This window comes from Oncorhynchus kisutch, linkage group LG4 (assembly GCF_002021735.2).
Source record: "Oncorhynchus kisutch isolate 150728-3 linkage group LG4, Okis_V2, whole genome shotgun sequence".
In the NCBI taxonomy this organism is placed as follows: domain Eukaryota; kingdom Metazoa; phylum Chordata; class Actinopteri; order Salmoniformes; family Salmonidae; genus Oncorhynchus; species Oncorhynchus kisutch.
This window is the reverse complement of record NC_034177.2, coordinates 54,355,324-54,371,613: the sequence shown is the minus strand read 5'-3', so window position 1 is coordinate 54,371,613 and position 16,290 is coordinate 54,355,324. Positions and strand designations below refer to the sequence as shown.

Here is a 16,290-nt window from a genome sequence, read left to right as displayed (position 1 = left end):
AATGCACAAGGTCCTCTACTCCGACACATAATCCGCACATAAAACGGTCAATATAGATTTCTAAATTTATTGACTCCGTGATCGGTGTAGTCAGGGTATTACAGGCAAAATACATTTATAAATCTATATTATTCGATTATTGCACCCACATTGCTCGCGTGCGCCAACGGTGTCTGCGTTGCCAAGCGCTAAAACAGCAGTCAGTTCTATTTCTGACGCATATCGCGCTGCAAGTCGTGGCTCTCCCATCTCCTCATTGGTTTATAGAAGCAGGTACCCACGTGCCAACTCCTAATTGGTTAAACCCAAATGGGTGACTGAAAGATGAACGAGGTCAGTGGCGGAAATGCACCTAATTTATGAAAGTCGACAATCGCGACATAAAGTCAAGAGAAGAAAAGGCGATGCTGAACTAGCGACATGGTGGAGATGGCCTGAAAAACTGCCCAAAAATATATTTCAAATTCATGACCCAGAAATGGTGTCTCCCCTCATTCTGATCTAGCGGCATGGTGGAGAGGAACTATAAACATGACTTTAAGCCATGTTCATGAAAAACGACTCAAAAATATGTTTCAAATACGTGGCCCAGAAACGGTGTCTCCCTTCATTCTGACCTTGCGGCATGGTGGAGAGGGCCTAGCAGTGTGGTGGATGGCATCCGGTGTCACTGCTCTGTCACTGTCTGCTGCTGAGTCTCGCACAACAACACTATCTTCAGGATCGCCCACAAGGCCTGAAAACACACAGAAATAAAACAGTCATACAATATTTAAAGCGTTTTATTTTACCACGTTGTCCCTGTAGTAACAGGTTATTAGGTCAAAATACCTCTTTAAAAAAAGAAAAAGGAGACCTGGTCATTTTGATGTTTCTTATTGTTATTGTATATCATGCTCTGTGGATGAATTATAGAGCAGGTGGTTTGAGCCCTAACTGCTGATTGACTGAAAGCCGAGGTATATCATACATGGGTATGACAAAAAATATTATTTACTAGTCTTATTACATTGGTAACCAGTTTATAATAGCAATAAGGCACCTAAGGGGTTTGTTGTACATAGCCAATATATAGGAACTCTGCATTGAATCTTATAAGAACAGCCATTATCCGTTATATATTGGCCATATACCATACCTCCTCTGGCCTTATTATACCATGGCATTGTTGAATACTCGTTTCTGGCTTGAAGGGCATTCTAGAGTGTGCATTATTTAATAAAGCTGGGGGGCAGAATTTTCACTTTTGGATAAATAGCGTGCCCAATTTCAACTTCCTGCTACTCATGCCAAGAATATAAGATATGCATATATAATCATAGATGTGGATAGAAAACACTCTGAAGTTTCTAAAACTGTTCGATTCATGTCTGTGAGTATAACAGAACTTATGTAGCAGGCAAAACCCAGAGGACTAATTTTTCAGATTTTTTTCTTCCCATCTCTTTCCCCTATATTGTCTTTGCCATTGGATATTTAATAGGAACCTATTTTCAGTTCCTACCGCTTCCACACGATGTCGCCAGTCTTTGGAATATGGTTGAGGTTATTCCTTTGTCTTATGAGGAAGTAGGCCATCTCGGAACAGGGGACACTTTTGTGAGTTGCGTAAGACGTGAAGAGCAGAGCTGGTATCGTTTCGTTCATGTATTGAATACAGATTGCCCCGTCTACATTTTGATCGATTATTAACGTTTAAAAATACCTAACGTTGTATTACAAAAGTAGTTTGAAATATTTTGGCAAAGTTTATAGGCAACTTTTGAAATATTTTGTAGTGACGTTGTGTTTTTCTAAGCTGTTTTTTTCTGGATCAAATGCGCTTTATAAATGGACATTTTCGATAAATATGGACGGAATTAATCGTACAAAAGGACCAATTGTGATGTTTATTGGACATATTGGAGTGCCAACAAAAGAAGCTCGTCAAAGGTAATGCATATTTAATATTTTATTTCAGCATTTTGTGTAGTGCCTAGGCCGTAGCTATAGGCCGCAATCAGGCGGTTTAGTTGAACGTGCTAATCAGACCCTAAAATTGAAGATGGTGAAGTTTATGGCAGAGACAGGACTTTCCTGGGTCACTGTGATGCCCCTGGCTCTGATGTACATGCAAGGGCAGCCCCACAGAACCACTGGATTGGCTCCTCATGAGGTTCTGACAGGTAGACCAATGAGGATGATCAATTCCCCCTTCCCACAGAACAAGTTGACACTGATGGGCTGTGACGATGACATGGTAAGTTATTGTACTGCTCTAAACAATGTTCTGAAGGCTATTTTTCCCAGGGTGAATGTGTCTCTGCCCCAGCCTCTGGTGGGGATCCTATACAAACTGCAACCAGGTGACTGGGTGGTGGTGAAACACCTGAGATGAAAGCATTGGAACCAGCAGAGGTGGACTGAACCATACCAGGTAATGCTGATTACCCCCACTGCAGTTCGTGTAGCTGAGAGGTCTACTTGGATCCACGCCAGCCGTGCCATTCTGCCCACCAGACCCTGAGGATGGGGGACCGGAGATGCCGGAAGTCACCGACTAGATGGCCATGGAGGATCAGGCCCAGACTCTATGCATCATGTTTTTTTATTTTGTCTGTATAAAACACCTGTCATCTTCACATCTTCAAACTAAGGGCAACCATGGCACCCAAGACAGAGAGGGAGAAGCGTTCATCCATGTCCACGTGTAAGAGAGAGGAGTGGTTCATTTCTGTATTATCAAATGAAGAGAGACAAATTTATCACACAAGTCAGAGTCATACTTAACTGAATCTTTATTAGCGAGAATTCTGCAATTGCGATGGCAGGTCGACAAACCACCCTCAGATGATTCGTTGAGAGCCATGACAAAAAGGCTACTAAAATCTTTTATAGCAAAGATCCACCCCCTAGTCTACATAACAAACCACATATGTTTGGAACGGGTCACAAGGTGAGTATCCCGCAGCCAGATAGCACTTGCTATAAACTCTGTTCTTATCGTTCAGTTTGGCCCCTAAGACGAGGCTCCGATCTCATTCCTGGTGCTTCATAGCACAAAAACACAAACACCTATGGCATGAATCAACTGCAGATACTCCCATCTCAAGTAAAACCCCTTCTTGACCACACGCCTGGACAAGCTCACTGAGGGGAGTGAGCCTCTAGGTCATACACTATTCCAGGATAAGTACAACATCAGAGATGACATACAATGGCTCCAGACACTACCCCACACATATGTTGTCTCAAACCTTATCTCCCCCAAGGCCAAAGGAGGGAGTGACTGGCGCACAGACATTGTGGAGACAGGTAATTGGTTCCCCATTAATCACGCCATCCCTTCACATGGTTTATGAATAGGTAAAGACACATTCACATATGAAGACAATGTTCCCTCCTGTCCTCTTTCTCTTTCTGACATTCTGCATAGCACCAGGGACAAGTAAAAGACAAGTCTGACTTCTCCCCTCTCTGGGTCCCAGATGACTGAGCCCCAGCTGAGGGAAGAATGGTAACTGCCAACACCAGAGTCCAAAGCGATACATTCTAATAACAAGCATATCATATTAGCATATTATGCAGATAAGACATCTTAATTATCTATGTTCCCGAACTAATTCTGATTCTTCCACCACATTCCCCTCTCAAGAATCAGAACAGTAACATGGTACCTTACTAATGTTCGTTGCGGATTATATGAATTATATAACAACAATTGAGAATCAAATCCCTTCAATGTCGAGTACCTTATTTCCATGTAAGCTTTATCCCTTAGGAAACTGAGTTACCAACCTTCATTCCTCAAGACATACTTGCACATGTTTAATCATACAGAAAATACATTGTTGAGGAAAACAGAAATGTGAAACAGAAATTAGAAATGTTCCCTAAGTTCAGGCATTTGGAAATTGCTCCCAAGGATAAACCAGACTTGTGGATGTCTAGAATTATTTTTCTGAGGTCTTGGCTGATTTCTTTTGATTTTCCTATGATTTCAAGCGAAGAGGCACTGAAGCACTGAGTTTGAAAGTAGGCCTGAAATACATCCACAGGTACACCTCCAATTGACTCAAATGATGTCAATTAGCCTATCAGAAGCTTCTATAGCCATGACATCATTTTCTGGAATTTTCCAAGCTGTTTAAAGGCCCAATCAACTTCGTTTATGTCAACTTCTGACCCACTGGAATTGTGATACAGTGAATTATAAGTGAAATAATCTGTCTGTAACGCATTGTTGGAAAAATGACTTGTGTCATGCACAAAGTAGATGTCCTACTCAACTTGCCAAACCTATAGTTCTTTAACAAGAAATTTGGGGAGTGGTTGAAAAAACTAGTTTTAATGACTCCAACCTAAGTGTATATAAACTTCCAATGCAGTGGCTTTGTAGCTCAATGAACTACTAGCAATAGGCTATGGGACCTCAAGTTTTATGAGGCCTTCCTAAATCTCTCTCTTTGCGAAAAGAATATATCCTATCAATTGAAAGATTAGGCTATTACAAGGATTTAGCAAAGGGGAAAAAGGGTACGAAAGTACAAAAGTACAAAATAACCATAAAATACCAAATACATTCCGCAACTAAGCCACATAATGAGGCCCACTTGATTTTAGGATACATAATTTTCCTGTCTTGGATCAATTGTTTAACCACTCTCAAGAAGTCCTAGGCTCCACAACCCAAATCGGAGTGTCTAAAAATAGAGCGCACTGTCACAACTGTTGCTGCATGCACAGGATCTGACCCACAGTGAATGAATCACTGCCATATCATCCCTTATGGCCAATTCTGACCCCTCCCGTTATTCACATATAGAAAATAGGCTATGATTGTAGTTATGACATGGTGGTCTACGACGGGTGTGACGTAGTCCGATGGTTCCTTTATATACTCCACTCTTGCACACCTCACACCATTCAAGTTTAACTGACTTTCATACAGACCTCAATGAACTACTGTGCGTGAAACTGCTGCTTTAATACTCACCAGCTATAGAACAAACTGAACTGAAGCATCATTTCTCAGAAAGTGACATTATTCTCTAAGCCTATCTATTAAGAAACAGAAACTACAGTTGTCAATCCACTGCCAATTAACAACCAGTGACCGGCTGTAAATCGGACTGTAAATCGGACCATTTAATTCATCATTGTCCTACCTAACAAGAAGTGACTTCTTCACATCCGAAAAGCCTTTGGGGGAACAGGTTTTAAAACTCATCTCTCCAAGTTTTGAACTTTTACAACAGCGAATAGTGCGCACGCTTGGCATCGACAAGCTAAACTTTTTTGCAGATAATTTCACACATCGGTCTATCTTTCGGTATAAAAAGCCACACACAGAAACTGCCAGCATGTCAAGCAATAATGCACATTACTATGACGACAGCCATCCACCACAGTACTACCAGGGCACTGACAACTCTGAAGGGGACAAGGAAGACGAGATGCCGGCTACAGAGAAGGACCTTGCCGAGGATGCGCCATGGAAGAAAATACAACAGAACACTTTTACCAGGTGGTGCAATGAGCACCTCAAGTGCATCAACAAGAGCATCACTGACTTACAGAAGGATGTTGGTGACGGTTTAAAGCTGATCGGGCTCCTGGAAGTTCTGAGTCAGAAGAAGATGTACAGAAAGCATCACAATAGACCCAACTTCAGACAGATGAAACTGGAAAATGTGTCGGTGGCCCTTGAATTCTTGGACGGGGAACACATCAAGTTGGTGTCTATTGGTAAGTGATAATTAAGCTTTTGGGGGCAATTCTTTATTTATTGTTATTCATCTTTGGGAGAGAAAGGGGGAGAGAGAGAGAGAGAGAGAGAGAGAGAGAGAGGGAGTTCAATCAAACTCCGGTGCATAATCGGGACAGAGGGAGTAACAGTACATGTGTACAGTACATGACAATACATGTGCCTTTATTTATTTTAACAAAATATATCAAGATAATAGCTTTTTTACTGATTCATAAATCTATTTTCTTTAGGTTACAATATAGACTCTACAGAAATGAATGCATCAATTATTAATTAATCAATGGATAATACATTCATTATAGACTGTCAGTGTCATTTCACAAAATATTTGTACTTAATACACAGTAGAGTAATAATATGTGTTTACACATTAGTGGATCTTAGATTGTCGACCACATATTATTGAAAGACCAATTTGAATCATTCAGCTGAGTGACTAAACATCCATCCACACTGCAGTATTATGGCACCTCTGTAAACCCAGTTTGCAGTAGAGGTGCGTGGGTAAAATCACTGATGAAGCTAAGCCATTAAAAAAGCCATATTAGGTTGTGATAATTGTGTTGTTTGCTCTATAACCTATTTGTTCATATGCCAACGTGATATACAATAAGGCCTAGAGAACAAAAAGACAAGTCACACATTGTCAGAATAAATTCAACAACGCATATGTTTGTTTCATTACAAAACTGGAGAGCAGTTCATGAAGCAAATATTGCACATACCAAACAGTTATATCACCTGCAGTATGGTCAAGCAAGATTTAGAACCACAGAGTTACCGAAAGTCAGCACAAAGACAACAGGAGCACTGCCTCTGCTATTCCAGCACCATTTCAACTTAAACATTTAAACATCATCAAATCAACAAGACTATGTATGCTTATTTTAATACACTAAAAACAAACTTAAAGATACCAAAAACAATTTAGTCTAATCAATGTTGCTAAAAATCATGTGGCTGTCCATGGCAAAAATATTGAAAAAAGGGAGACCATATGCTTGCTGGCATCAATCAATCAAATGCTACGGCGGCAACATGTTATATTATTTTGGTCCAGATAGCATCAGATACATGGGGTACACATACTGAGACAGAGAGGCGCTCTTTCCCTCGCTCGGATGATTTCTCCAGGGAGATTCAGCCACTTGCTAATTTACTGAAAAGGATGTAAACACAGAGAGAGACGGAATATAACTGATTTTATAATTGTATTCATACACGCCACTGCCAGTTTGTCAGGTGCTCTACTGATGCATGGCTTTCACAAAGTAGGCATGGGTTAGTCAGCTCTCTGGAAACTCTTACAGCAGAGGTGCCGTTGCGATCACACCCCCATGGGGCTCCTGAGTGGCGCAGCAGTCTAAGGCACTGCATCTCAGTGCTTGAGGCGTATCACAACTGGCTATGATTGGGAGTACCATAAGGCGGTGCACAATTGGCCCAGTGTTGTCTGAGTTAGGGTTTGGACGGGGTAGGCCATCATTGTAAATAAGAATTTGTTCTTAACTGACTTGACTAGTTAAATAAAGTTTTAATAAAAAAATGTCAGGGCCAAAGCTGAAGCCAGCCATCCATCCTAAACTCTCAAATCTACTGAGGTGGGCAGTGGCAGGCCATCACTCTGGCCTCTGAAAATTCAGTAAGACCATGTTAATGAGAATCACACACAACAATGTTGTGCATATGCGTGCACAGACGGACACACCCACAACACACACACCCCTCTCACTCTGCACTCACTCCCGCACCTCATAATCACACTCACTGAAGATCAGATGAGTCAGGCCAAGGGACAGGAAATGAGGGACAGGAAATGAGTTTATGTCGACAGGCACTAACTCTATGGCCTGCTTAACACTAAAATAGCCTGGTGGTCCCAGATCAGTTAGGGCTGCATAGCCAAATCCTATGTTCATTGTTTTGTAGATCAGAGGAATTATGAGAAAGATGATAGGAGTTGGCTGTAATACAAAACTGATCTAGGCCCAGTCTAGCTGAACAGTGGGTGCATGGCTAGAATCCTCCTGGGATGGTGTGGTTATGAGGTGAGGTTTAGGCTGGCTGCAAGCATGTGCGATGTGTTAGGGATAATCATAGAGGTATTCTGTTCAAAGAGGTAGCCAAACCCCGGGATGAGTGATTGAGGCACAGATTGCTGAACCTTGGACTCTGTGGAGCCTGGACTCCCTTAGCAGCAGCTACTAGCTAGACATAGACACATACAGTACTTCCAGTGGATAGAGCTGGTTGCAATAATGTAATTTTATACTGGCCAGGTTGTGTACTGGTTGAATAAGCAGGGGGCAAACTTAGCAGTAGCTTTAGATAAACAGTTATCTCAGTTAACCCAGAACTAATGCTCAATAGTCAGTTGACGAGAGACTAGGTAAATAGAGATACTGAAAGAGTAGCCTAAGTGTATGTATGAGGTAAGAGGGCATCCTGGACATGTTGGCGCCATACCTGCGAACATTCAAAGTTTTAAGTTTAAGCGTAAGCCAATTTCAATAATTGATGCAGTTGCACGTGATCAAAAGCTGTTCCCATCATGCAACCTGGTAAATTTAGCCCTATGCTAACGTCACCAGGTAGCTGTGATTATATCCGGTTCAAACTCAATATTAACTCTTTAAAATCACTGATGTAGTTGGAAGGGATAGAACACTTTACCATGAGAGCATCCTTAACAGCGATCAAACGGCACCATCTGCTAATGAAAGTTATTAAAACACGCATTGGTTTAGCTGACAGATTAGCTGACAGTGTTGCAAGCCTGGCTTCTGGTGATTTTTTGCTATGTTCTGCAAGTTCGAATACCAGCAGACATATACATTTTTCTTTTGAAATGTAGAATTACATTTATTGTTTAGCAAAATACATTTACTGAGAAGCTTCTTGTTGGAATCGCACTTGCAGACCGACATAAATAATCGTTGCTACTTTAGTACAGGCTATATTACATAGACGTGTAGGGCTACATTTACATGTACAACCAAGGTTTTATACACATTATTATAATCATCTGCTTCGTCGCATATGTGTTGGACCAGCAGTGAACAGTGTTTTCCTTAACAAAAATGCTTGAAATTCTTTTGCAGTTTTTCACCATGAAAGCAGTTATGAATACAGTACATGACAGGATGCATGGCTCTCGACCTTCGCCTCCCCCGAGTCCATATGGGAGTTGAAGCATTGGGACAAGACTTTAACTACTAATAAAAAGTACAAAAAAATATATATATATATATATAAAATTAAAAAGGCTTCCTTCTGGTTCACAGAGGAACTCTGGAGCTCTGTCACCTCCCTGACCAAGGCACTTATCCCCTGAATGCTCAGTTTGGCCGGGCGGCCAGCTCTAGGAAGAGTCTTGGTGGTTCCAAACTTCTTCCATTTAAGAATGATGGTACCCTTCCCCAGATCTGTGCCTTGACAAGTCCTTCATGGCTTTGTTTTTGCTCTGACATTCATTGTCAACTGTGGGACCTTATATAGACAGGTGTGTGCCTTTCCAAATCATGTCAAATTAATGTAATTTACCACTGGTGGACTCCAATCAAGTTGTAGAAACATCTCAAGGATGGTCAATCGGAACAGGATGCACCTGAGATCAATTTCGAGTCTAATAGCAAAGGGTCTGAATACTTATGTAAATAAGGTATTTCTGTTTTTTTTATGTATATAAAAATTTGCAACAATTTCAAAAAACATGTTCTCGCTTTGTCAGAATGGGGTATTGTGTGTAAATTGATGAGGATTTATTTTTATATATTTACATTTTAGAATAAGGCTGTAACGTAACAAAATGTGGAAAAAGGGAAGGGGTCTGAAAACTTTCCGAATGCACTAAATAGCATTTAGCAAAAAATAATAGAATATAATCTATGAATTATATATCTGAGAACAGCAATATTTTACACACACAAATGTACCCATAAGTAATCATTTCTGATGAAAACAAATGTGAAAAATTGGTGGATTTAGCGTTTTGGAAAGAAACTCTTCATATTGACATTTTGATTCATTTCAATATTGATGTGTCACAAGATACAGACAGAGGGTTTTTGTTTAGAAGGAAATATGCCCTTTACTGTAGTTGACTGCTGAAGAGACACCCAACAAATGAGACATGAAAAGTGCTCTTTAAGCACCATGGCTAGTTATTTCTTTAATTTTGTCTACTGTACAGTATGTTTACATAACCATCTTATGATATGATAAGGGTTAGGACTATGAGAAGCCTAGCTAGCGTTTTCCAGACTCACATTTCACTAAGTAGATGGGTTATTAAACCCATGACACTGACTGATTTCTCTCCCCACACTGCGCAATGAAATTCCTAGTGTGACCGCCGCTTTGAGCGGGTGGTTGTGAAGGGCATGGCGTGTGTGTCGTGATGCCCGGGGGTAGTCTCTATGGAGAGCGATGGACCTCATACCTCTGGAATGTCCCAACGTCCTGCAGTATAGTGTCAGCAAAGAAGTTAGGGGTCATTCACACAATGCCCACCTCAAAGTGTGTTTGTTGGGGAGTGGCAGGCAGAGAAGGTGTTTATACTTGCGACCTTGTCAGTCTGACAGAAACGGGACACGATAACGGCAGCGCTGTCATTCCTCTCCTGACGCCTGCCTCTTGAGACTTGATGCAGCAACACCAAGTGAACAGTGAAAACAAACCATAAAATAACTTTTCTGTGTTGTCACAGCAACTGAGTACGTGATACTGAGTACGTGTCACTGGCACACACCTTTTGATAGGTGGTGATAGGCAGTATTAAAACTACATCAAGCCCCCCTACCTGTTGAGCTTGAAAATCAAGGCAGTGGTGCAGTTCTTGACACAAACCGATGCGCCTGGCACCAACTACCATACCCTGTTCAAAGGAACATCAATCTTTTGTCTTGCCCATTCCCTCGCTGAATACATTGAGTATACAATACATGGATTACTGTGTATCTTCCTCTATATTTTTTACTACAAAACATAGAAAACCTGCCATGTTCACATATGTTGATGTTGGGCTGGTGCTGGAGATGATGAATATGAAGTTGAAAAATGGCCCTTATATATATATACAGTTGAAATGTCTTGTTGAAGTTGTAAGTTTACATACACTTAGGTTGGAGTCATTCACACTCGTATTTCAACCACTCCACAAATGTCTTGTTAACAAACTATAGTTTTGGCAAGTCGGTTAGGACATCTACTTTGTGCATGACACAAGTAATTTTTCCAACAATGGTTTACAGACAGATTATTTCACTTATAATTCACTGTATGACAATTCCAGTGGGTCAGGAGTTGACATACACTAAGTTGACTGTGTCTTTAAACAGCTTGTAAAATTGAAGAAAATTATGTCATGGCTTTAGAAGCTTCTGATAGGCTAATTGACATCATTAGGGTCAATTTGATGTGTATCTGTGGATGTATTTCAAGGCCTACCTTCATAGTGCCTCTTCACTTGACATCATGGGAAAATCAAAAGAAATCAGTCAAGACCTCAAAAAACAATTGTAGACCTCCACAAGTTTTGTTCATCCTTGGGAGCAATTTCCAAACTCCTGAAGGTACCACATTCATCTGTACAAACAATAGCACCCAAGTATAAACACCATGGGACCACGCAGCCGTTATACCGCTCAGGAAGGAGACGTGTTCTGTCTCCTAGAGATGAACGTACTTTGGTGCAAAAAGTGCAAATCAATCCCAGAACAACTGCAAAGGACCTTGTGAAGATACTGGAGGAAACAGGTACAAAAGTATCTATATCCACAGCAAAACGAGTCCGATATCGACATAACCTGAAAGGCTGCTCAGCAAGGAAGAAGCCACTGCTCCAAAACCGCAACTGCACATGGGGACAAAGATTGTACTTTTTGGAGAAATGTCCTCTGGTCTGATGAAACAAAAACTGTTTGGCCATAATGACCATCGTTATGTTTGGAGGAAAAAGGGGGAGGCTTGCAAGCCAAAGAATACCATCCCAACCGTGAAGCACGGGGGTGGCAGCATCATGTTGTGGGGGTGCTTTGCTGCAGGAGGGACTGGTGCACTTCACAAAATTGATGTCAGGAAAATGATGTGGATATATTGAATTAACATCTCAAGACATATGTCAGGAAGTTGAAGCTTGGTCGCAAATGGGTCTTCCAAATGGACAATGACCCCAAGCATAATTCCAAAGTTGTGGCAAAATGGCTTAAGGACAACAAAGTCAATGTATTGGAGTGGCCATCACAAAGCCCTGACCTCAATCCTATAGAAAATGTGTGGGCAGAACTGAAAAAGTGTGTGCGAGCAAGGAGGCCTATAAACCTGACTCAGTTACCCCAGCTCTGTCAGGAGGAATGGGCACAATTCACCCGTCTTATTGTGGGAAGCTTGTGGAAGGCTACCCGAAACGTTTGACCCAATTTAAACAATTTAAAGGCAATGCTACCAAATACTAATTGAGTTTATGTAAACTTCTGACCCACTGGGAATGTGATGAAATAAATTAAAGCTGAAATAAATCATTCTCTCTATTATTATTCTGACATTTCACATTCTGAAAATAAAGTGGTGATCCTAACTGACCTAAAACAGGGAATGATTACTAGGATTAAATGTCAGGAATTGTGAAAAGCTTAGTTTAAATGTATTAGGCTAAGGTGTATGTAAACATCCGACTTCAACTCTGTTTGTATTAGCCTATTTGACAATGGTTTGGGGTACACTTTACCCTCTCTAGTTTGTCTACTCTTAATCAAAGTATGAGGCTATTGTTTGGTTTATGTATAGTCTCTGAGTTTGGTTAGTTTTGAAGAGGTACGAAGAGAAATGACTGATCTAAGAATCTAAGAATCTGATCTAAGAACACTGGTTAAGTTTGTTGGCATGATTACCAGCCTCTTTACTGTCCTACTACTTAGTGCATCTTCCTGGATTTATCTCACACTAAGATAACTTATTTTCCAAAGTACTTTCAAAGCAATTGAAATGCAAGTGCTGTTGACTTAGGGAAGGATTCCATATCAACATACTCTATGTCCTCAGCTGTTGAGCCCAACCATGCCCCATTGTCTGTATGTGGAATACCAGGGATACTCAGTCACTCTTGTGTTGGAGAGGAGTGTCTGGGGTGGGGTGAGAGAGTGGAAGTCAGGTCAGACTTGATAGATGTGATAGTAAGTCGCTCTGAATAAGAGCGTCTGCTAAATGACTAAAATGTAGATGTAATCACAAGGCCATTTTGATTATCTAAAGACTCAGATAGAATCAGATACCAAACAGTCCATTTGGCCTGAGAAAAAGCCATACACATAACATTGCTTCTTACCATGATGAATGGGAACTAAAATCTGATTCTAGATCTGTGTTTCTCTCCCCTCCAGACTCCAAGGCCATCGTGGATGGGAACCTGAAGTTGATCCTGGGTCTGATCTGGACTCTGATCTTGCACTACTCCATCTCCATGCCCATGTGGGAGGACGAGGATGATGAGGAGGCCAAGGAACTGACCCCGAAGCAGAGGCTGCTTGGCTGGATCCGGAACAAGGTGCCTGAGCTGCCCATCAACAACTTCCACCGTGACTGGAGGGACGGCAAGGCCCTAGGAGCCCTGGTAGACAACTGTGCCCCTGGTTAGTACATATGGATTTCATGTTGCCCCTTATATGTCCCCAGGACACACCTCCCTGACAGACACAGCACTCTCCCATGGGAACTTTAGTTCCTGGTAGGATAACATCTCTTCATCAGAACCCAATTACATACAAAACATCACAAACATCAAGATGTCAATTTCTGGTCGAGGCAGAAATCCGAACATCTCGCAATGTTGAAGATAACAATTTCAATTTGAGGCAGAAATGTATATAACATCTTGGTATGGTCAATATACACATTTTTGGTAGACAGAAAATATATATTTTTTATTATTCATTTTTACACCTTTTTCATGGTATCCAATTGATAGTCATTGTCTTGTCTGATCGCTGATACGCTCCCGTACGGACTCGGAGAGGCAAAGGTCGAGAGCCATGCGTACTCCGGGACACAACCCAACCAAGCCACACTGCTTCTTGACACAATGCCTGCTTAACCTGGAAGCCAGCCACATCAATGTGTCGGAGGAAACACCGTACACCTGGCGACCGTGTCAGCATGCATGCGCCCGGCCCGCCACAGGAGTTGTGATGTGACAAGGACATCCCTGCCGGCCAAACCCTCACCTAACCCGGACAGCGCTGGGCCAATTGTGCACCGCCCCATGGGTCTTCCAGTCACAGCCGGATGCGACAGACCCTGGACTCGAACCAGGAACTCTAGTGTCACAGCTAGCAACTTCGATGCAGTCCCTTAGACCACTGCACCACTCGGGAGGCCAGAGAGACAGAAATTCTATGTAACATCTCGGGATGCTCAAGATACCGATTTTCCTAACTGTGCCCCTGGTAAGAACTGACTCGGGAACAGTTTAGTGCTAGTTAATGTGACTAAAGGACAATGGTAGTTGGGCCTTACACTACTGTACGAACTGAATTGGGAACAGTTTGGTGCTATTAATGTGACTAATGGAGAATGGTAGATCCCTGGTAAGTGCTGTGCCAGGTCATTTTGTCTTCCATCAGACACGTGTGGGAAGTTACTGTGGTGAGATGTCAGTGTCAGCTATGAGTCAGTTGTTGTATTCGATATAGTATAACTTACACACCCTGGTGTGGCAGTGGGCCTCGTTAGACCTGTTTAGTCAGTGGTAAAGAAAGAGAGAGTGGAGAGAGAGGAATACAGAGTGACAGAGACAAGGACAGAGAGAGAAGGTGGGAGAGAGAAGAAAGAGAGTGATTGAAAAATCAACAGAGAGAGGAGAGAAAGAGCTCTAGTACGTCCCTACCAGCTGTCCCAGACTAAGTGAAGTAGCTCTCTTCAGCCTCCCCACACAACACCCCCAAATTTTGGCACGATTCCTCTTCATCTGTCAAGGAAGATGTGCTTATATGCTTGGCATGGTGTTAAAAAGCAGGCCGTTCTGTGCTAGAGATTGATAGCACGAGGATAAGCATTGGAGGAGGAGTGGAGATTCACAGAGATGACTCATTGACTTGAAATGCCTCCAATTTGACAACTGCACAATCTGACCCTCTGACATAAAGCTTTAAATGTCTCATTTTGAGTTATAGAACAGAGAGAGTAGTCTAGAACACTGTGGTTGAATGTTTACATGACTCAGAAAGCCTGACATGAAACAGCGACTTTCAAACACCTAACTAGCTACAGCTGAGACCATACAAGGCCCAGGTTCCTTACTGAATATGTGATATCATTTAGGAAGTTGACAAATCCTGCCCTGCTCAAATCCTTAGAGTGAGTTTGTAATGTACACTACTGTTCAAAAAATTTGGGGTCACTTAGAAATGTCCTTGTTTTCCATGAAAACATACATGAAATGTGTTGCAAAATGAAGAGGAAATATAGTCAAGACATTGACAAGGTTATAAATAATTATTTTTAATTGAAATAATAATTGTCCTTCAAACTTTGCTTTTGTCAAAGAATCCTCAATTTGCAGCAATTGCAGCCTTGCAGAGACCTTTGGCATTCTAGTTGTCAATTTGTTGAGGTAATCTGAAGAGATTCCACCCCATGCTTCCTGAAGCGACTCCCACAAGTAGGATTGGCTTGATGGGCACTTCTTACCCATCTCACTTCTCACTTCTTATACGGTCAAGCTGTTCCCACAACAGCTCAATAGGGTTGAGACCCGGTGACTGTGCTGGCCACTCCATTATACACAGAACACCAGCTGACTGCTTTTTCCCTAAATAGTCATTGCATAGTTTGGAGCTGTGCTTTGGGTCATTGTCCTGTTGTTGAAGGAAATTGGCTCCAATTAAGCGCTGTCCACAAATGGAGTGATAGCCTTCCTTCTTCAAGATCCCTTTTACCCTGTACAAATCCCCCACTTTACCACCACCAAAGCACTCCCAGACCATCACATTGCCTCCACCATGCTTGACAGATGGCGTCAAGTACTCCTCTAGCATCTTAAAAAATGTTCTGCGTCTCGCAAATTTTCTTCTTTGTGATCCGAACACCGCAAATTTAGATTTGTCTGTCCATAACACTTTTTTCCAATCTTCCTCTGTCCGGTGTCTGTTTTCTTTTACCCATCTTAATCTTTTGTTTTTATTGGCCAGTCTGAGATATGGCTTTTTCTTTGCATCTCTGCCTAGAAGGCCAAGTTCCCAGAATCGCCTCTTTAATTTGGATGTTTAGAGTGGTTTTTTGCGTGTACTATTCAATGAAGCTGCCAGATGAGGACATGTGAGGCTAGACACTAGACACTCTAATGTACTTGTCCTCTTGCTCAGTTGTGCACCGGGGCCTCCCAGTCCTCTTTCTATTCTGGTTAGAGCCTGTTTGCGCTGTTCTGTGAAGGGGCCTTGTTAAGGACATGAAGATCAAGTCTCTGGAGGAGATCTATCTCTACTCCCTGCCCATAAAGGAGTCTGAGATCATTGACTTCTTCCTGGGGTCCTCGTTGAAAGATGAGG

At 41.8% G+C, this 16,290-nt stretch overlaps 1 protein-coding gene across 1 annotated transcript in view; it reads left to right on the top strand.

Moving 5' to 3' along the window:
* The first annotated feature begins 5,342 nt into the window (after positions 1–5,342).
* LOC109888738 (filamin-C) overlaps positions 5,343–16,290 on the top strand; it is a 58,987-nt gene continuing 48,039 nt past the window's right edge. The window contains exons 1-2 of the mRNA XM_020479909.2: positions 5,343–5,727; positions 13,129–13,377. Coding sequence (XP_020335498.1) covers positions 5,343–5,727; positions 13,129–13,377 — 634 coding nt within the window. The remainder of the gene's footprint in view (positions 5,728–13,128; positions 13,378–16,290) is intronic.